Source organism: Gopherus evgoodei, chromosome 8, assembly GCF_007399415.2.
Source record: "Gopherus evgoodei ecotype Sinaloan lineage chromosome 8, rGopEvg1_v1.p, whole genome shotgun sequence".
NCBI classification, from domain to species: Eukaryota; Metazoa; Chordata; order Testudines; family Testudinidae; genus Gopherus; species Gopherus evgoodei.
Window position 1 is genome coordinate 109,676,730 of NC_044329.1, and position 20,347 is coordinate 109,697,076.

At 43.3% G+C, this 20,347-nt stretch overlaps 1 protein-coding gene and 1 long non-coding RNA gene across 6 annotated transcripts in view; one reads left to right on the forward strand and one right to left on the reverse strand.

Annotated features, from left to right (window-relative positions):
- TESK2 (testis associated actin remodelling kinase 2) overlaps nucleotides 1–20,347 on the forward strand; it is a 115,346-nt gene that overhangs the window by 88,238 nt on the left and 6,761 nt on the right. For 3 of the 4 annotated variants that reach the window (XM_030572589.1, XM_030572590.1, XM_030572591.1), the window contains exons 6-10: nucleotides 3,697–3,779; nucleotides 6,057–6,132; nucleotides 7,850–7,933; nucleotides 10,442–10,528; nucleotides 18,939–19,086. In XM_030572589.1, the coding sequence (XP_030428449.1) occupies nucleotides 3,697–3,779; nucleotides 6,057–6,132; nucleotides 7,850–7,933; nucleotides 10,442–10,528; nucleotides 18,939–19,086 (478 nt within the window). The remainder of the gene's footprint in view (nucleotides 1–3,696; nucleotides 3,780–6,056; nucleotides 6,133–7,849; nucleotides 7,934–10,441; nucleotides 10,529–18,938; nucleotides 19,087–20,347) is intronic. The other variant, XM_030572592.1, reaches the window with a different exon arrangement.
- LOC115656188 lies at nucleotides 10,824–16,084 on the reverse strand. Of its 2 annotated transcripts, XR_004001592.1 has the most exons (4): nucleotides 14,903–16,084; nucleotides 14,734–14,819; nucleotides 14,293–14,444; nucleotides 10,824–11,963 (listed from the first exon to the last, which is right to left on the reverse strand). It is a non-coding gene; the product is annotated as an uncharacterized LOC115656188 (long non-coding RNA). The 2 variants fall into 2 exon arrangements; XR_004001591.1 differs by having other exon boundaries at nucleotides 10,824–14,444.

The following is a 20,347-nucleotide window of genomic DNA, read 5'->3' on the forward strand; positions in this document are numbered from 1 at the left end:
AGAATTCATGTTTTATTGGATTGCGTCTTACACAAATAGTCTAATGGCAGGTTGGAAGAGCTTTGTCAAAGGCCATATTGTAAAGCAGCCTAGCATTTTATTTCATCGGCCATTCCTGCTGTCAGCCTTTCCATCAGACAGAAGTTTGAACTCTGTATATTATTAGTGGAACTTGGCAGAAAACTTCTTTTCACTGATGTAATTGCTTTTTTTTTTTTGCCTTCTCCGGAACCTGAGCAAGATCAGCTTGGTCAGGTGTTGGAGTAACCGTACTCTGTGTGTTGCACTCTCTTTACTAAATAGTTTCTCTATTTTAATTTAGCCACTTTTCCACTGGTTTAGCCCATAATACAGACTTTTCTCTTTTGATATCTATATTTTGTGTTTATCTTAAATTAATTTGGAAGTTGAGAGTGCATGCATAGTGATGTCCACTCTGAATGCAGCTCCTATCATCCGTATTTTTTATTATGGGACCGGCAGGAGACTTTTCAATAATTGCATCAAAGGTCCATTAACTATCTTGCACATGCTGTGGACTGACACTGCAGCATACCAGTTCCAGTGAAGCTTGGAGGATGAAGATGAATTCAGTGGTGCTGAGAATATTCCTAAAACCTTATTGGAGGTCTGGACCCAAGTATCATATCATAGAGTGAAGCACATCAGTGTGGAATGCTGTTTTTTCAGAAAATTGTTCTATTGTTTGGCATGAATCCAGGAAACTCTAAGGGTGAAATCCTGGTCCCATTGAAATCAATAGCAAAACTCCTATTGACTTCAGTGGGTCCAGGTTTTCAGCATAGGTGGGGTTTGAAGACTCAAGGCTTGCCTACATACAAACTTGCACAGATTTAATTAATCACTTCAATTAAACTAATGTAAACCTCTGAAGGGACACCCTTATTTTGGGCTGAGTGTCATATTTCACCTGTTCCCAATTGATTTAAGCAAAACCAAAAAAAGCCACTTTTGTACAGAAATAAGTGTGTCCCTATGGGTTTAACTATAGTATGTCTACACTGCAAAAAAAGGTGTGGACTAAACCCGAGTTGAGAAAACTTGGGTTAAAATACCAGTTGAAGACGCAGCAACTCAGCTTTTAACTTGGGTAAGCAGTTTGAATACAACCCTGGCAGTCCTATATTCTTGAACTTGGACTGCTAACCCAAGTTAAAAGTTGAGTTGACTCACCCTCACCGGTATTTTAACCCAAGTTAAGAACACACCTTTGTGCAGTGTAGTTATACCCTCTCTCTCTTTAAATTCACGCCTCAGGTTCTACCAGAGCAACTTTCACAGCTAGACAAGGTCTCAGACTTCCATCAACAAAAGCAAGAAAATTTAGGAGTTCAGATGTCTTCCTGGACTTAACCCTGAGCAGCACAGTGTGGCAGCACAGTTGATGATAAATGCTTTGTGTATAAAATCTGAGGCCTCAGGATGCTCACACTGTCTTCTGGGATTATGTGAGAGCTCACTGGCAAAACTATCAAACAGAGCTCAGAGGTGCTGCTAGCGTGGCATAGTGTGGCCTTCTTAAAAGGCCCACTCTCGAGCCACCCTTTGCCTCAGAGAACCCAGTTTGCAAGTTTTGCAAATTCTCCTACATATCATTGAGTTTACAGCTGTAAGCAAACATCAGTTGGGAGCTATGCTGTGTTACATGTATCAGATTATGTATTACACGTGCATTATTGGCAATAGTTTAATGTTGCACTGGGGGGTTGAGGCTGATAAAAATGCCATACATCTTCATTAAGTAATTTCTTTAGACTGAGAGTTGGTACATATTGCTGGCATCGGGACAGGTTGTGACCAGGGCATTGAGGAGTTACAAGATCACTCTGTCATGTTGGCACAGGCCCACTGTTGCTTTTTGTGAAAATAAGGTTTTGCAAAACCTAAACCCAGTAGAAATGTTTCCATATATTTTTAATTCCAATAAAACAGTTTTTATTTAGATTATATGTTCCCCTGCAGTGTCTGTTAACCAAACTTTGGAGCATTGTGCTAGTACATGAAAGCCAGAAGGTGAAACAAATGAATCCATTCTCGCTGACAAAACTGAGTGAAATACAAAAAGGGAAAAAAAAATTAGTATTAATGGCAAGAAGTAAAATCTAGATTTTAAAAATTCCATTCATATGAATAATTGGAGTTAGAAGACTTGTTGGAATTTATAGAATATTATTTTTTTAAACCTGACATTCTTTTTGAAATTTGATCTTTGAATATTTAATGAAATTAAAACATGACATTTCACTGCATCTACCATTGGAAAGAGTTGTACTGGTGAACTTTCTAGTGTCGGCACATGCTTATTTCTGTACAGAATACAATGAAATGCCACCTCAGTTTGAACCTTTACAGTAAGAGTTGAGATGTTTTATCCCTCTAGGATTTAAATGCATTTTACAATGAACAAATCCTTAAACATTGACAAGCTGAATGAATGTGGTCTTTGACTGGAGATAACAGAGGCCATAACTGAGACACTGACGTGCACTTCGGGTCAGTGTGGTTCACTTACCCTCGTAAAAATGTATGAATCCCAAAGTGAACTTTATTTGTTATAGTTGAGTCACATTAAACAAACAGGACTTTGGAACTAGGAATCTAAGGCACCGTGTTCATGAGAGCAGCATACTTAACCTTTTAATCAGAAGGAGAAAAAATGTATTTACTTTATGGACTGGGCTAGAGTCAGCTCTGGATGTAATCAACGGTGACCTGGACTTGATCTTTCAGACAAGAGCATCACTATCCTCAGCAGTTCCTTCACTCAGACAAGCTAACACGGTGGGGATTGGTGAGGAGTTTTTGTGCATCCAAGCAGTATAAAGCTAGCAAATGGAGTTTCGTGATGCATGGTGCCACCCTGGGGAAGTTTGCAGAGGCATTGCTAACTGTCACTGCCCAGTGTATCTTTCTGTGGGTGGCACGGAGCAAGGAATGCAGAAGTGGAATGAATTCTTCTGTAGGGAGTGGGGCAAAATGAGGAGGTCAAAGAAACCCAGGAAAACAAGAGACCAGCTGCCAGTTCTTTCAGTGAGGAGGAAGATACTTTGCACGGATCCTTTCATTCATTTTCTCCCCCAAAACACTGCCTGTGCTCCAATGCTACGGGTCCTGAGTCTGCTAAGCACATGCTTAAATGTTTTGCTGAATGGGGGCCTTAGAAAGGAAAAGATGCTAAGTCTCTGATTAGCTATTTCCTACCAACTACATCCTTTAAATGTGCAGTGGGACTATGTATTTGACTTGATTTGAGACTTAGCAGTACATTCAGTTTCCTGTAGCTTGTTTTCTACCTGAAACAGTTAATGTAAATCAACAAGTACCTTTAAAATACAGCTTTGTAAATGGTTAATGTAGCAAAATTACAGTATGAAAATATTTTTTACCAGTACAGGGATGAAATCATTTTAGCTCTTGCTGAAGCCTAGATACTTGCTGCCTCTGGTTGTCTGTTGCCTCAGCAAATTTGAGTGGATTATTAACAAAATATAACTGAATCTTTGATGGGCACGTGCCTGACTTCAGTGTTTGTGTGTTGTTGGGTACAAACAAAAGTCTCTCATAAATGAATATCTTTAAAACAAGCTTTGAAAACCTTGCTCCAAATTTGAAAACAATATGGAATTTCAAACCCAGACAATATTTTCAACTTTCCTCCTTTCTCTATAAATTTAGAACTGTTTAATAAAGCATGATGAAAATGGTTACTCGGCAGTGGTGGGAGACTTCGGTTTAGCTGAGAAAATCCCTGATTGCAGGTATGTGGATTCTTCAGTACTAATCAAGATGAAGAGTAAGAGTGTGCTAATCTGTGGAGCTGATTGCCTGAGGTTTACCTCAGATTTCAGTCTGGAGCTACAACCTAAATGGAGATGGGCATCCACTCCAAGCTCTTAATTATCACTATGAACTATAGACTTTGGTAGTGGCACTTTTTCTTTCAATGCTCCAATGATCCGAGAGCTCGACCAGGCATTTCAATAGGTCTCCACAGCAAGTCAGATTTATTTCTTTTTGTTAAGAACTTTCTATTCTGAATCTAGGTGATTAATACTGAATCCTCGCTTCAGTGATTCCAGATGTTTTTAATTAGCTGCTTCTTGGATTCACAGTCAGTGTTCAAAAACCATTAAAGTATAGGCCTCTTTCACCTCTGGTCTAGTAGTTGAAATTCAGGGTTGGAACTAAGAGGTATTGCTGTCTGATGGTTGGTTTGGCCTATTGTGGAATGAGATGATGATCTCCGTCCATTTGAGGAATGAACAAGTGACTGAATCTCAAAAACACCATCACAATTGGCAGCTGGCTGGGTTTTTTTTCCCCCCGTCCAGTACAGAGGCCAGGAATTTGATTAAGCTATTCTTCCCATCTGTATATAGTCCTGGGTATTCAGGATTCTGGGGTCATGGAATTTGTCAAAAAATTATGCCTCAGGATCTAAGCTCTAATTAAAATAACTTCTAGCCTATATGACTGTAAGGAAAACATCAGGAACATGAACAACACAGTATTGTTTTACTGAGACTGCAAACAATCTAAAATGATAGCTCAGGGAGTTGTGAAGCTCCCCATTCATCTCAATAGGATGCTGACTCTGAAACAGTTTAAATGTCAACACTGTTAACTTTTTCTACTATTGATAAATTCAGCAGGAACATCCTGTGTTTATTTCTCAATCCCTCACTACCTCCAATTCCTTCAGGGGCCAAAAGCCTGAGCAGTCTATTACCAAGTCACCAAAACTTCCAGCTTGCCTTTCTCTTACAAAGTTGGTAGTGCAGTGATGCATTTTCAGCACACGTTTTTGAGATACACTGGAAACCAAGAATGTAGGAATAGCCTAAAATAAATGTAACTTAGTATCAAAATAAATAACACGAGCTACTGTATTGACTGCATTATTCATTTTTAATTCAAACTTAGTTTTCAGATTTGAAAAGTGCAGCCATGTAATGTACAGTATGCTGTCAATATGCCCTAGGTCTCAAGGGACTGTCACAGAATGTAGGTATCACTAACCTCAGAGGCTCAGTTTTTAGAGGTGGTCCTTGAAAATCAACGTTGCAGCAAGCTTGCACTGCTGCTGTATGTGTTCGTGAACAAGACTGCAGTTTCCAAATGTATGGAGATATCGTAGATCAGATTAATACAAATTAAAATCATCTCTGTACTGACTGCTTCTCTTAGGTTTGGCTCAATGGGGGATTCACCAGATAACGCTACTTAGTGAATTTTTGAAAATCTTTAATAAAATTTGCAAGTCAACTTTCAAGGTTTTTTGTTTCTATTTGTGTGGGCCTCAGACCAGACTGACTTCTTTCTGACTGGTGAGCAGAACCTCTCTGAATCTGGACAGCCTGTCATCACATTGTCAGGAATAAGACTTCCCGGGTGGAATACCTTTCAGAACTGCTCACAGAGAGCTCTCCAATCACATAACACAAGGAAAAAGTCTTTCCCTCCTTGAAAATGTACTTGAAAATAAAGATCTCTGTGAGCCAGCATAGGTCAAGGGACCTACTCTGCTAAAGCTTAGATGCTGAGGGTGTCCACAGACTTATGGCTATAGAGTCTAGAGCTATGGAGGGGGCTTACAGAAAATGAAATAAATAAAAGTTGTTTCAGCAAATTGCAACAGCCTGCTCCTTCATATACACCTCTACCCCAGTATAACGTGACCCGATATAACACGAATTCGGATAGAACGTGGTAAAGCAGCGCTAAGGGTTAGGCGGGGCTGTGCACTCTGGCAGATCAAAGCAAGTTCGATATAATGCGGTTTCACCTATAACACGGTAAGATTTTTTGGCTCCTGAGGACAGTGTTATATCAGGGTAGAGGTGTACCATCCTGGACTCTCAGATCCTTTCATGTACAAAAGAGTAGAATCCAAAATGAATTATATGGAAACCACTCACACTATTTTTTCTATGCTGAAAGATGCTCATGAAATCTTTTAACCTTGTATTTGCTGACTAGTGTTCTCTCTCTCTCTCTCTCTCTCTGCCTCCCCCACCGCTCTTGAATGTGGAAAGTGAGAAGCTTCCAGTGGTAGGCTCACCCTTTTGGATGGCACCTGAAGTTCTCAGAGATGAGCCTTATAATGAAAAGGTGGGTATGTTTAAATGGAGCGTGGATATTGGCTGTTTCTTTTCAGTGCAGCCTTGGAGGTTTGGGAATATCATGAACTTTAACGTTGTCCTGCCACTGTGACTTACTGCACTTTCCTTAGCAGAGTTTGTCATAAAGGATTTTCTACACTTGAAGTGAGGGTACCGATTCTGACTATAGCTCAGTAGAAACCTAGATAGAATTAAGTGGTCCTTGTGGACTTTTGCAATAATTTTTTAATTGAAAAATAAAAGATCCACATTTTAGGGTAGAATTTCTACATTTGACATGCCCAGATAAAATTGCTACGGAAAACGCTTTCAAGTTCCCTTCTTTTGAGGCATTGGGAAATGGCTCTGTCAAAGGAGAGCAGTGGAGAAGAGGTGACTGGGTCCTAGAAAACAATATTTTCAGTCAAGCTCTGCTTAATGCAGCTTTATCCATTTGGCATCCCAGAGACTCTTGCTAGCTGTTAGCTGATTTTCCTCCCATGAGTGCCACTCTCTGTGGTAAAGTCCCACACTCTGCCAGCATTCAACACCAGTGTGTCTTGTGTCCTCCACCTTTAGTTTGCAGAACTGAAGGAGCTGCACAGACATTAGCACATCAAAGCATTATCAAAGTTCCAGCTATTTAACTTGTGTTTTGGTGCTTCATTTCTAATTTAGGTCATGTCTACACATACCACGCTGCAGCTGCACCACTGCAATGCGTCTGATGAAGACGTCCTATGCCAACAGGAAAGAGCTCTCCTGTTGTCATAAGAAAACCACCTCAGTGAGCAGTCGAAGCTCTGTTGGCCGGAGAAGTTCTCCCACCAACATAGCACTTGTGCACACGTGCACTTATGTCGCTGTAACTTACGTCATTGAGGGGTGTGGAATATTCACACCCCTGAGTGACATGAGTTTTGCTGACAAGCGGTGGTGTCGATGTAGCCTAAGAATGCCACTTTACCCTATTTCCTTGGGGCATAAAGGTCTAAAGGAGAAGCAATTGTGAGTTAGCTTTCTCACCAATGCAGCTGCACCACTGGAGCATTTAGTGAAGACGCTCCCTACGCAAACAGGAGACCTGCTCCATCAGCAGAGGTACTCCACCTCCCAGAGAGGCGGTACCTCTGTTGAGAGCAGAAGCCGGGGGTTAGGTCGGCATAGTTATGTCACTTAGCGATGTGGATTTCCACACCCCTGAACGATGTAGTTATACCAACATACTTTTGTATTTGTAGACCAGGGCAGGGCTAAGTGTCACATAAGTATGCCTTGATCCCTGAGGGGGACGCCCCGCTACTGCTCTGTAGACCTGGCTTTAATGTTTGCTTTGGTTTAATAACTTGGGCAAATGCCAGATGGCAAGAATCTGTGAAACTCTGACGCCCAAGAGCAAGTGATAAAGGAGTCTGTCTTGTGACTGAACACTGCATCGGGAAAGGGGAGCAGGATTTCATTTGTCTTTACACTGCCAGCGCAGCAGTGTCTGCAGTGAAATGTAACACTCCAGTGCAGGAATTTTACTATAACCGCACTGTGAGCATGTTTCCACTAAATGAAAATGCAGGAAATGTTACTGTCAGTTACTTGTCGTGGGGCTCTGGGGGTGGATGGCTGCTCTAGAGAGCCTTTGAAAATCACCCTGTGGTCAGGAGAAACCTAGTGGCAGATAAGAAGGCTGAGTGTTCATAATTAAGCTATGTGGTTATTTTTTCCTCTCTCAGGCGGATGTGTTCTCCTACGGTATAATTCTCTGTGAGATTATAGCCAGGACACAGGCAGATCCTGACTATCTCCCTCGCACAGAGGTAAGTGGTGAGCATCTATAAGGGCTGTGGGAGGTGAGGAATGCTCATGAGTGAGGCTTGGTCATTAATAATTGCAGCATGGCTGCCAAGGGCATGAGGAATGGCTGTTACCATTAAGGGGGCCTCTGACAAAGCATGTGTCCTTTGGCAGAGCCTCTTGCAGAGAATGACACTGAGACCACATTTTTAGCACAGGGTTACTCAACCTTCTCCAACGGAAGATCGCATTGGAAACTTGCCAGAAGCCCAAGAGCTGCACCTAACTGGCATAACATGGAACAGATTGCAGCCACCTTTCTGTTTAATACAGAGGGGCAGCTTGAAGAGTCTGCTAGTTTCAGCAAGCAGCGCTCCATTATGGATCAATATGGAATGCTGCATGCTAGGACCAGCATTCTCTGTGGGCCACTCCTCTTTATTAAACAAGTAAGTGGCCGTAATACACATTTTGACCCAGCCCTATTTTAGTTTATACTGTATTAAGCACCATGAACCTGATCCAGAATCCTTTGAAGTCAGTGCAAATGCTCCCATTGACATCAGTTGATTTAGGTCAGGCCCCATCTGTTGAGTAGTTTTTGGTCATCTTCTTTGGGCTGATGTGAAATTCCCTCCCCCTTCTCCAATTCAAAAAATTTACAACCACTCAGGATTTAAGATGTTGTGAAGCAAGTGTTTTCCTTTCTTCTGTCCCCCTTCAGAAGGGGACACTTTAAGGGACCTGATGATTTTGCAACTAGTCCCAGTACAAAATTTTGCAAAGTTGACCATTTCATCAGTTGGCTGTGATGAAAATCTAAAGTTTCCAGTTATATCACAGACTAACTATGCAATTCATTTACACAGTTTGAACTAATGATGGGCAAACATTGTAATAATACAGGATAGAGCTCCCAGAACCACATGAACAACATTGCATGTGAAAATCTCCTTTGTATTAGTCTACGAACTGTGCACTGTTCTCTCCACTGATGTGATCAGTGGCAAAGCAGCTTGTGCCATAAAATCACCTTGAATAATAAAATGTACTGCAAAGTTCTCAAAGGTAGGACCAAATCTGAAAAATAGTGCTTTTAATTTTATATATTGTCTCACTGGAACTGGACCAAGCCAAGAACCGTAACTTTTTAAACCTATAGACATGATTCAAAACATTTTAAACATGGTGAATTCCCTTCTCTGATCAGCGTTCAGGTTTTGGCAGTTGTTTCTGTCTCATTCATTCTACCTGCATAGTGTTCCCCCTCCAGACTTTCCCTGTTTCTAGAGGCTTCTGGTTCGTCTTTTTCTGCACTTTGTTTCATGACCTGTTATGTTTTACTGTTCACTTTCCTCCCTTTTCATTCTAATATCTGGTTTCCATGTCCTATTGTCTTTATTGCCCTTGCTGCTGCTTTTTTCCTCCTTCTCTATCCCTTCCTACCTTTCAGTTTATTTCGTCTCTGTCTCCATCCTCTGCCCACAACTTTCATTCTCCCTCTGCCCTCTTCTTCTTGTCTTATTTTTCCTGACAGTAACAGACACTGATCAGTCAGCAGCATGTGTTCAGATCACCGTCAAAGGGCAGACTTCTGGATCCCTCGAGTTTTCATTGGATGTTGAGGGATCTGTTAAGTCTCATTTTAATATTGATTTGAAACCATTCAACCAGTCCCAAATAAAACTCATTCATACCCTTCTTCCTGCCAAAGAGTGGCCATTTTCCCAGGTAATAGTCTATTTGATTATGCTGACACCTGGTTGAAGTGCTGACTAGGCTTTTGTCTCTGAGGAACTGGTTTGAGCTGTTTTTCTAACTTTGGAACATGTCACAGCAATGATATACCGTAAAATCTCATAACTTTACATACAATGCTGCTACACTAATTTTATCAGAATAATACTGTTCAGTAGGTTATGAGTTTTCAAATGATACCTCACAAGGCATACTTTGTACAAAATTTATCATAGTCTTGTAAAAGTGGTGATCATATGTGCATAGTCTGTCACATCTGGGTCCCTTCATAATTCTGTCCTGCTTTAAATAGCTGTAAACTAAAACAATAGATACACATTGGAATTGTGCAGAAATCTGGAACTAGAAGGTAATGAATTATGACCCAGTTCAGGAAGAATGATGGCTTTGAAATCAAATCATTCTCCTGAAAGCCTCTTCTAGCAGATAATCCCCATGGGAAATTCAGTCTGCCCATTGCAGTGTATGAAGTTTTCTCACAAATGCTTATTTCCCTGTAGCAGCTTGCAGAGGTGGTGTTAATGGTTATTCCTGATAACTGTATGTAGTATCCCATGAAATTAAGATGGTTGGAGAAATAGAGGGGAAATGTACATCAGGACACTTTGTTCTTTGTTAAACCTCTTTGACATGCATCCGACAAAGTGGGTATTCACCCACAAAAGCTCATGCTCCAATACGTCTGTTAGTTTATAATGTGCCACAGGACACTCTGCTGCTTTTACAGATCCAGACTAACACAACTACCCCTCTGATACTTTCTGTTTGTGCAGAATTTTGGATTAGATTATGATGCCTTTCAGCACATGGTGGGAGATTGTCCACCTGACTTCCTCCAGATGACCTTCAACTGCTGTAATGTGAGTACTCTGCTCAAAAGGGAAGAGCCAAACCAGTGCCCTCCAAAATCCAGAACTAAAGTTTGTTTAAAAAAAAAAAATAAATCTAGTGCTCACTCAGCTTACTGAGCCAGTGGAACTGGCATGCGGAGCAACCTCTAGCAGGCTACCCATGTGTGCTGTGGTCAAAACCAGTTGTGTTTTACTAGCATTACATAACGAACCCCTTAGAATTCGGCCACCATAGTGCACAGACACGCTGATTTATTAGAAATTAATTCTCGAATGTCTTTCTATAAAGAAGGCAGGAAAGAAGCAGTGAAGAACCACAGAAATCTCCTAATATTTATTTGTAGCCTCTTGTGGGAAGAGAGTAGATGACAAAATCCCGATGAGAGCAGTTCTCTAAATGAATGAATTTAGGAGAACTGGGTGGAGTCGAGCAATAGACAGGAAGCTTTCAGCCAGCCATTAGCATAAAACTGTAATGATACTTAGCTGTGAGGTAGCACTTTACATTTTGAAAACACTGAAGAGACATTGACTGATGTTTAGGTTCCACTCTCCTGTTTTTACAGCTAGCAGAACTAAAGCACAGAGAGATGAAGGGCCAAATTTTCAAAAGTGACCGTTTAATACTTCTGTAATGTCCCTCTGAATGTTCCGTGTCAGGACGTGCACACCCACACACTCTCAATTGGAGATTTTGTCAGCAATGTCTGCGGTCCATGCCTGCATCCTAGAGACCCTTGTGATCCGATCTGAAGGTGTATAGGAAGGGGCAGGACCTGCTGCCACTCCATTTCCTTCTCAACCACCTGCAGCTTGAGACAGAGCGTTGCAGTGTCCTTACCTAGCTATGCAGCTTGCTACCACTCTCTGTTAACCTTTGGTATTTTCTTTGTTTCTAGTTATTTAACACAGTTTGTGCTTTTATGACAGGGGCGTGTTCCCTTTCCCCATTTCACTTGCCTGATCTGAGCCTGTTTTTTTTTTTTCCCCTCTGGGCCTTGATCTGTGGCCTTAAGTACGGGTTACGCAAAGACCCCAAGCTTCAAACCCTGCCAGACCTGCCATAGGTCTTCCCCCCCAGCGACAGACATTCAGGCTGCCTCTGCTGCCTGGGACACTCAAGTCCTGCTCAGGTTTTAAAGCAGGCCTAAGAAATAGGGGGAGGGCAGACTAAAACTCCTTTGATAGAGCACTTGGAGAACGTGAGGTATCACACAAAATTTTCCAGAACCATTTCATTAGCCAACCAACTACTGACCTCCAGTACTGATGCAGTTACAGGACCCTCTCTGGGCCCCAGTACCAACTCGACCACCAGTATAGGCATCACTTGCCCTTCTGATAGATATAGGGGATGACACCTCATCTGATTCAGAGGTGTCTTTTCAAGGTTCCTCCATTTCTAGCCTCCCTCCGTTGAGGTAAACCCTGCGGCAGGAAACTCCTAGCAATGATAAGAATGACAGCGTTAAGATCCTGCAACCTTCCCTTAAGTCCCACTACAGTGGATTTATTGGAACCCATGGGCCCCTTATGGTGACCGTTTCTATAGGGTTCCATCTTACAGGAGGACACACCAGGGACAACCACCAACACTCTTGGGTCCTGATCCACAGGAGGGTCTTAAAAAGGAGCAAAAGCCAGTTGAGGAAGAAGAAACACGACCTTCCTACAAATTCTCCTCCTCTCCAGATGAGCTGTCATTCCTGCCAAACTAGCCTGTGCTGATGACTTCAAGGCCTTACAAATTCTGTTGGAGGAGATACGGGAACCCCAACATTTCCTAATGGACATCCATGCCCAGCTCCCTGGTTGTCAAGGCCTCTCTCCAGGCCTCACTCAGTGTTGCTGACACAGCTGCACGTTCTGTAGCTATGGCACTAATCAAATGCCGAGCTTTTTGGCTGCAGTTGTCTAGCCTCCCCAGAAGGTACAAAACACTATTGAGGACCTTCTCTTCGAGGGCCTCAGGTTATTTAGTGACATCACAGATTGGTCCCTTTGTTCTCTTGAAGACTCCTTGGCAACACTGTGAGTATTTTGGGCACCTGAGCCCCTGCGACAAGCAGAAAATACTATGGATTGCAGACAGCTCAACAGTCTCACCAAATCCAATACCAGCCCATAGAACCAGCTGAACACCCCGGAAGAAGCCCAGTTTCACTGAGAAAGGGCTGTCTTTTGCAGCAACCTCACAGTCAGCAAAACCCTGAAAACAACTGCTTTGATCATTGGTCAAGGATCACAAACTCTCCCACTGGAGATCCTATGCTGCACCTATCCCCCCTTCATTCTTACCCATTTTCTACATTTTTGGGAGCTCATCACCTTAGACAGATGGATCCTGGAGATGAGTTCTACAGGTTACTTCATCCAGTTCACCTTCTTTTTGTCCTCCCTCCTCACTCCCCGTCCCTCTTCAGGGACCCTTTTCATAAGGTCTCTTGAGGCAGGAGGTACAATCTCTCCTAATGCTAAGGGCAATCAAACCTGTTGCACTGGGCTTTGTCAGAAGAGAGTTCTATTCTCGGTACTTCCTGGTCCCAAGGTAAAATGGAGGGTGGAAACCAATTCTAGGCCCCCAGGACTTCGAACACCTTTGTTTTCAGTGATTCAGAATGTTATCACCCCAGCACTGATAATTCCCTCCCTGGACCTAGGAGATTGGTTTGTTTCCCTTGCTTTTCAGGATACTTATTGTCATATTGTCATGCACTCCTCGCCCAGATGCATGTTACTTTTCATGGTTGGCAGGGATCACTACCAGTATAATATCCTACTCTTTGGCCTTTGCACTGCCCCAAGGATCTTTATTCTTGGCTGCCACAGCCCATCTTCTCCACATAGGTATAATAATTTTTCCCTATCTGGATGACTGGTTCCTGAAAGGTTTCTCATTTCTCAAGGTACAGACAACAGCCATTATGGCCCTATTTCTGTTCCACTTACTGGGCTTTCTTCTCAATGCAGAAAAGTCTACCCTTACACCCAGTCATCAAATAGACTTCATCAGCACCACTCTGCTCTTCCACCACTACCAGAAATACTTGCCCAAAGACAGATTTGTCACAGTGTCCAACCTTGTTTCAACGATACCATACAGCCTGCAAACTACAGCAAGGGCTAGCCTGCAAGGCTTGGGCCACGTAGCAGCCTGTATGTTTGGAATACCCTTAGCAAGACTACGCTCTGTGTCTTCAAGCCTGGCTGAGAAGCATCAGTGCCCTCAACAAGCACAGTTTAGCCAAGTGGGTGTCCGTACTTCAGTGGGTCCTTGATTCCCTAAATTGGTGGAAAAGCCTCAAAAAGGTGTTTGTGGGAGTTCCATTTTTTCAGCCTCTGCCCACAAGGATCATCACTAAAGACTCCTCCCTGATAAACTGGGGTGCACACTCCCAAAACATCACAGCTCAGAGCAAATGGACTCCTCATTGGGAGCGTGCATTACATCGCCTCAGGTGGAGATCCTTCATATCGACATATTAGAGTTCAGAGCTGTTTGTTACACGTGCCAGCATTCCCACCCCACATCTGGGGCCACCTGATCAGAATATTGCTGGACAATAGAGCAGCAATGTATTATATCAATGGACAATGAGGAGCAAGGTTCCAGTCATTTATTCACTGAATTGCTAAAACTATGGAATTGGTGCTTATCACACCATATACGGATCTCAGCAGTTTATCTACCAGGAGCACAGAACACAATGGCGGGTTTCCTTATTGACCATGAGTGGGAGATGAACAGCTAAGTATTTTGAGAGATGTCTTACCTAGGGTCATTCAGAGAGAATCTCTTTTTGTGATGCCATCCAATGCAAACAAGGGGAGTGTGTTTCCACAACTTGACTGGAGATGCTGTAGTCATCCCTTGGCCTGGCACATTGCTATATGCTTATCCCCTGACGCCTTTCCTGCTCAAGGTCTTAAACAAATGAAACCAGAAAAATGAGTAACCTGTCTCCACCATGACAGTGCTAAGAGGATGGTGTAGTTCCCAGATCTGATTCTCGTATGTCTGTCTGTCTAATCCCTTCTCCACCTTCCCCTGACAGCAAATCTCCTTGTCCAGGAGTCGGGACTCACCCCCGCCCCTCAGCGCTTCATCTCAACGCATGGCTACTAGATGACTCTGTGCTATAGAACAAGTCTGCTCCCCAGAGCCACAAACAGTGTTGCTTAATGATAGAAAACACTTGACAAGACAAACTTACCTCCAGAAGTGGAAACACTTCCAGACTTGGTGCAGCCAGCAGTCTATATCTCTGCTCGAGTCCTGAGACACATTCTGGATTACCTGCTGAATTTAAAAACCAAGGCTTATTGCTGAGCTCCATTAAGGTTCATCTAGGTGCCATCACAACTTTTCATCCCTTCCCCTACCTCTTGTCCCTTAAAACCTTGTTCTTCACAGCCATCATCTCAGCCAGGAGAGAGGGGAGCTTGGAGCCTTAATGGCTGACCTGCTAGTGTTCTCTTGTGGTAAGTTCGTCAGAATTCCACGTTAATCAGGAGATTCACGTACTGGCATTTTTAAGAAGTGGGCCTCCATATGCTGGACAAAAACAGAGCTTTTGCCTTTTACCTAGATGGGACTAGGCCCTTTAGAGGTTCACCTAGGCTTCCATCTCAGTCCCAGAAGGAATGAAAGGACAGATGATTTCCACCCAAAGACTGTCCAAATGAGTTGCAGGATGCATCTTAGTTATGAAGCCAGGTGGGGGGAGGGAGGGAGGGTTGTGTCACCACCCTCATACTTCTTCCACCAGGACTCAATCTACATCTGTAGCCCTACTGAAAAATATATCTGTCTCAGACATCTGCAGGGCAGCCACCTGGTATTTGGTGCACGTGTTCCCCACCTCTGTTCTTCTGCCTTCTTCTAGAGCTGATGCAGCTTTCGGGGACACTGTTCTACAGTCTCTACTGAATCCATCTCCTTGGTACCCTCCTTTGTAACTGAGGTACTGCTCAGGAATCTCCTGATGCGGAGCATCCATAGGGACACTACTCAAAGGAGAAGAGGAAGTTTCTTACCTTGTACAGGAACTGGAGTGCTATGAGATGTGCATCCCTATGGGTGCTGCGCTACCCACCCTCTACCTTGGAGTCTTTCGTTGGATTTTCATGGTTTAGAAGGAACTAGAGTGGCAGCAGGTCTGGCCCTTCCGTACATACCCCTGTACCGGCATACAAGGGTGTCTACGACTCAGACGCAGACCCACAGATGTTGCTGATGAATATCTCTGATCAGCTGTGCCCAAGCGTGCATACATTCTGACATGGAGCATCCCTAGGGGGACACATCTCGAACTCTAGTTACTGTACAAGGTAAGTAACCTCTCCTTGTGGCTGTCTCTTATTGAGTAGCCAGCTTACAGTTTCTTTTAGGCATGAGTTTGAGGTACCTGAGCACCTGAATGAATTCAGTTGGAAATGTGGGTGCTCCCAATAAATTGAGTTGATGGGGGCCCTCTGCTGCTTTGATAATCAGATCCAACAGCGTCAAGCTGCACACCCAAACTCAGAGGCCGCTTCTGGAAATGTTGGCCTTTAGCAAGCTATTTTAGGACAAAGAGCAAGTTAGTGGCAGAGTCAAAAGCAGCCTGGTCTACAGGGCCGGCTCCAGGCACCAGTTCAGCAAGCAGGTGCTTGGGGCGGCCACGGGGAAGGGGCGGCACGTCGGGCTCTTCCGTAGCAATTCAGCAGCAGGTCCCTCGGTCTCTCGGAGGGAAGGACCTGCTGCCGAATTGCCGACAATGAAGAAAGCGGTGCAGTGGAGCTGCCACCGATCATGGCTTTTTTCTTTCCCCTTGCCGCTTGGGGCAGCAAAAACCCTGGAACCGGCCCTGCTGGTCTAGAGGAATTGGGGGAAGAGAGTCAAGAATACCCAGGTTCTGTTCTTGATGCTGCTAGTGACTTTTCCCTATGACCATGGGGAAGTCACTGCACTGCTCTGCCTTGATTTCTCCATTAATTCAGTGAAGAGAACACTTCATGGGGGTGTTGTGAGGATCGATTAACGTTTATTAAGTGTTTTGAACATTTGAAGTATTCTATATAGCGAGTACTAAATCGCTTTATTGGAGCTAGGATTAAAATGTGAGAGTTCCCAGCTTCCAGGGCCAGGCTTAGTCAGTTAGACCATGGGGCTTCCTTAGTGCTTTTCTCTGAGAGGGGAAATGACTTTTATATTCTCATGTAAGAATTCGGTTTATTTACAGAAGGAGAATTGTTACTTATCAGCTAGCACCAAATGTGCTTCCCAATTAAATGGTCCTTCTCTGAGTGTGACTATGGGCCCAAAAGCAGCACCAAGAAATAAATTTAACCATTAACAAAATTCCTTTCACTGTAGGACATGTTGTAATTTATTCAACAAATATACATGGCGAAAAGGAACCCAGATAAGGTTTCCTTGAATCTTTACACACACTTCGTGCTTTGCTAATAAGCAGTCTTGCTAGTATACCTCGAGGTCTGCGCTGAGGGTGAAAGCAATCATATGTCATGTTCTTATTATTTCACAAGTCAGCAAACAGGAATGGAAACTGTATGGCTCAGCATAATTAGCTGCACCATAAATATGCAGAGACACGGTGTTTCCTGCAGCAAGTGACAACATTTAAGGCTGCCTAGGGAGAGCAATAAAAACAGAAATACAAGTTCAGTGCATAAAAAAAGTCTGTAATTCACCGTTATGGTTGAATTTAAACACGGCCAAGCCAGGAAATCCAAAAGTGAAGTCCCCACTGCAGCTATAAGTCACACTGCATGCAAACTTACAAATGAAACCATGTATGTTCATTCAAAAAGTCCCATGGGTATAAGGTGGGCTGTGGGATCTATGGTCTTGAGGGCTGAATCCTCAGCTGCACCAGAGCAGAACTGGAGTAGCTGAGGAGGGAAGAGGCAAAGGTGTCTATAAGCTACCTTTCTGCTGCCTCTGCCCCTCACAGATCCTGGCCTAAGAGCTGTTCTAATTTCTTGTAGTGGTCCTGGGGTCCATTACATGGATAAAGATTGGCAAAGCAGTGTGCTCTGGTGCCACCCCTTCTCACTCTCTGTGGCATGGGGAGAGATTAGAGCTGGCTGTGCTGGCTTTACGCCCCCCAGATAGTCTCCTATGTCAGAAATACCCAGTTGCCCTTTTGTGCCATTTTAAGCAACCAAAATGGGGCTGAGGATTTGGTCATGTATTCTTTATTGGTGTATGTCTGAATTCTCCACCATAATGTTACATCCTTGGCCAGTGATTTTAGTTTTCCTCAGTCAGTTCCATCTCCTAGGAACTGCAGGGCAGGTTCAGGGAAGCCTTTGAAAGCCTTTTACAAAGCTTTGCTGCCTCCTGAGCATTGTGTTGCGGGTTGGATCGGTCTGAGGCTATCTGTACTGCAAGGACTGATTTTGGAGTCAAGAATTTCTTCTCTCTTTGCCTCTAGCTGATGGTCTTCCTTGTGTTTCTAGCTTTGCATTTAAGTTAATTTTTTTCTACAGAATTTAAACCTTTTTACATAGAGCAACTTACACACAACCTGTGCTAAGGCCCAGTATCTAGTAGTCAACCCCTATCTTGAGTAGCCCCTTGAAAGGGTCACCATGGTTTCCTATAAAGTTAGTTTTAACCTTTATCTAGAGAAATATTTCTACTAGGCAACAGATGTTCGCTGGCTCAGTGGTGGTCCTGTCAGATGCTTTTCACAGTGTATTGGCTTTATCTACCTATATACACTCTCGCTTCTTGTCTACTGCAGGAATTCTGTAATAGAGTTCCAGGACCAACACGCTGGGCACTATGTGGAAACGAACAGGGGCAAAGTGGAGAGCAGTAATATTTAAAGATGTCAGATTCTTGTCTAATTAGCAAGACTGTCCGGGCAGCTTTTCATAACAGCCGCTAGCAGTTCAAGGAAAAATTTAAAAACTTTTAAAATAGTGACATGCTTACCAGGAACAAACAGCTCTGAGTATAATTTGCACTGATCCTGGCATCCTTTGAAACTGGATGGATATGTAAGCCTTCAGAAGTTACTGGGATCCAGAAATGAGATCCTGGCACTATGAACTCCTCAATACAAATAGGAACATTGCACTCTCCCTTAAGGAGTTTGTTTAGGCTCCAGACCATGTCCACTACATAAGAAGCCTGAGGCTTGACAGTTAATTGTAAAGTCTTCCATACAGCTAGGTTTAGATTTACTAATGGACATGGGCTGTGATATGTACTTGCTGTTTTCCCCCCACTTACTGTCATGAAGTTTGCACTGAGCATGAAATTATGTTCCACTTCCTAAAACAGCCCCCTCCAAATCTGAATTTACTAAATTCTTGAAAATTGTCCCTTCATCTACACAGCTCTGTAGATAGGATGGCTTGGAGGAAACTACTTGATTTATTTGGCTTTTGCATACATTCACAGATGGATCCAAAATTACGTCCTTCATTTGCCGACATCGTCAAAACACTGGAGGAGATTTTAAACCGCCTGAGAAATGAGGAGTCTGAAAGAGAGAGGAAGTTGCTGAATCTGGATGGCCCAGAGAGGAAACCTATCTCGATTTCCAAAGGTGTGAGTGAGGGGGGTGCATTTCTGCAATGGCTGTTAGAGATGACTGTAGTGAAGATAAAGTACTTCATATCACAAGGGACAGTTCCTTCTACCCACTTCCTGCGAAAAATGTAAAAACAGAAGTAAGATTTAAGACTTTTTTTTTATTTTCTCCCAGTTCCTTTAATGAGCTCCATCGTGAGCAGTGTGCTGGAAAAACCTTGCTTCAGTATCTGATCATAAAGGGAATACAGGCGCTCCCACTCTGAGACAGACGGATAGTCTACCTAGACCAACAATGTCTGTCTGTCGCTCAGGTATTACTGACAACGAAGTGCTGATATGGCCCATGTAGAGGAAGATGCTACCCCAACAGGCACTCTTAAATCACAATGACCTCTCTGTCTCCTGCCACCATACCACACATTCCTTACAGGCCCTGTTTTATAGAGAACAACTTTAGACCAAAGTTATTGGCCGTTCTTGTACATTTCCTTCCTTCTGTAAAGCCAGATGCTTTAGTACCACAGGTCATAATGTACACAGACCTCTGAGGGAAAGGACATTTTTTAGAGACCTCTACAACCAGTCAAAAAGCTGTAACTCCTACTATTGCAGTTTTAAGCTCTCAAATCTTGCAAGTAGCCAGAGCTACAAATAAGTGTTGCCTCCCCTTGTAAAAAGCAATGAGGAGGTTCCAGGGCCTCAAAAGTTTCTGAGGGGTTTGGGATGGCAGAATGAATCCTGGCAGAATTGGATTTGGAGGTAGACAGTGATGCATGATAAATGCAATTTTTCCTGTCTTGTCGGTGTGGCACATGGTTTATCCGCACCACACCCTGGTTTAAATATAGTTCTTTGGTGTATGTACATGTGGCATTTGTGCAGTGCTTTGGAATCCTTCAGGATAAAGGGCACAGTTGATACAAGATTTTTATCTCTTGTCCAGAAATGCTGTGAGCTCTGGAAAAAAGACTAAAACCGAAACCCAGTGGGAAATGTTTGGTGGCCTGGAGTCCCTTCCTGTGCAGCGCCTCAGTGCCACCTAGTGTGCAGAGGGGTAGGAGTTATTGTTGCAGGATAGTGAGAAGTCTGACTCCTTTGCAGCTTTTATAGTTGGCTTTTGGGGTTGAAATCCAACAGTCCACTTCTAAAAATCAAGAAGTTCTACATCGCAAACAAAAGAGGCTGTGTACCAGTGGGGTGCTGGCTAGGGGGAAAGCATGTGCCATGGGACGCTCCCCTTCTTATACATTTTCTTGCTCCCTCCTTCCCCAGCA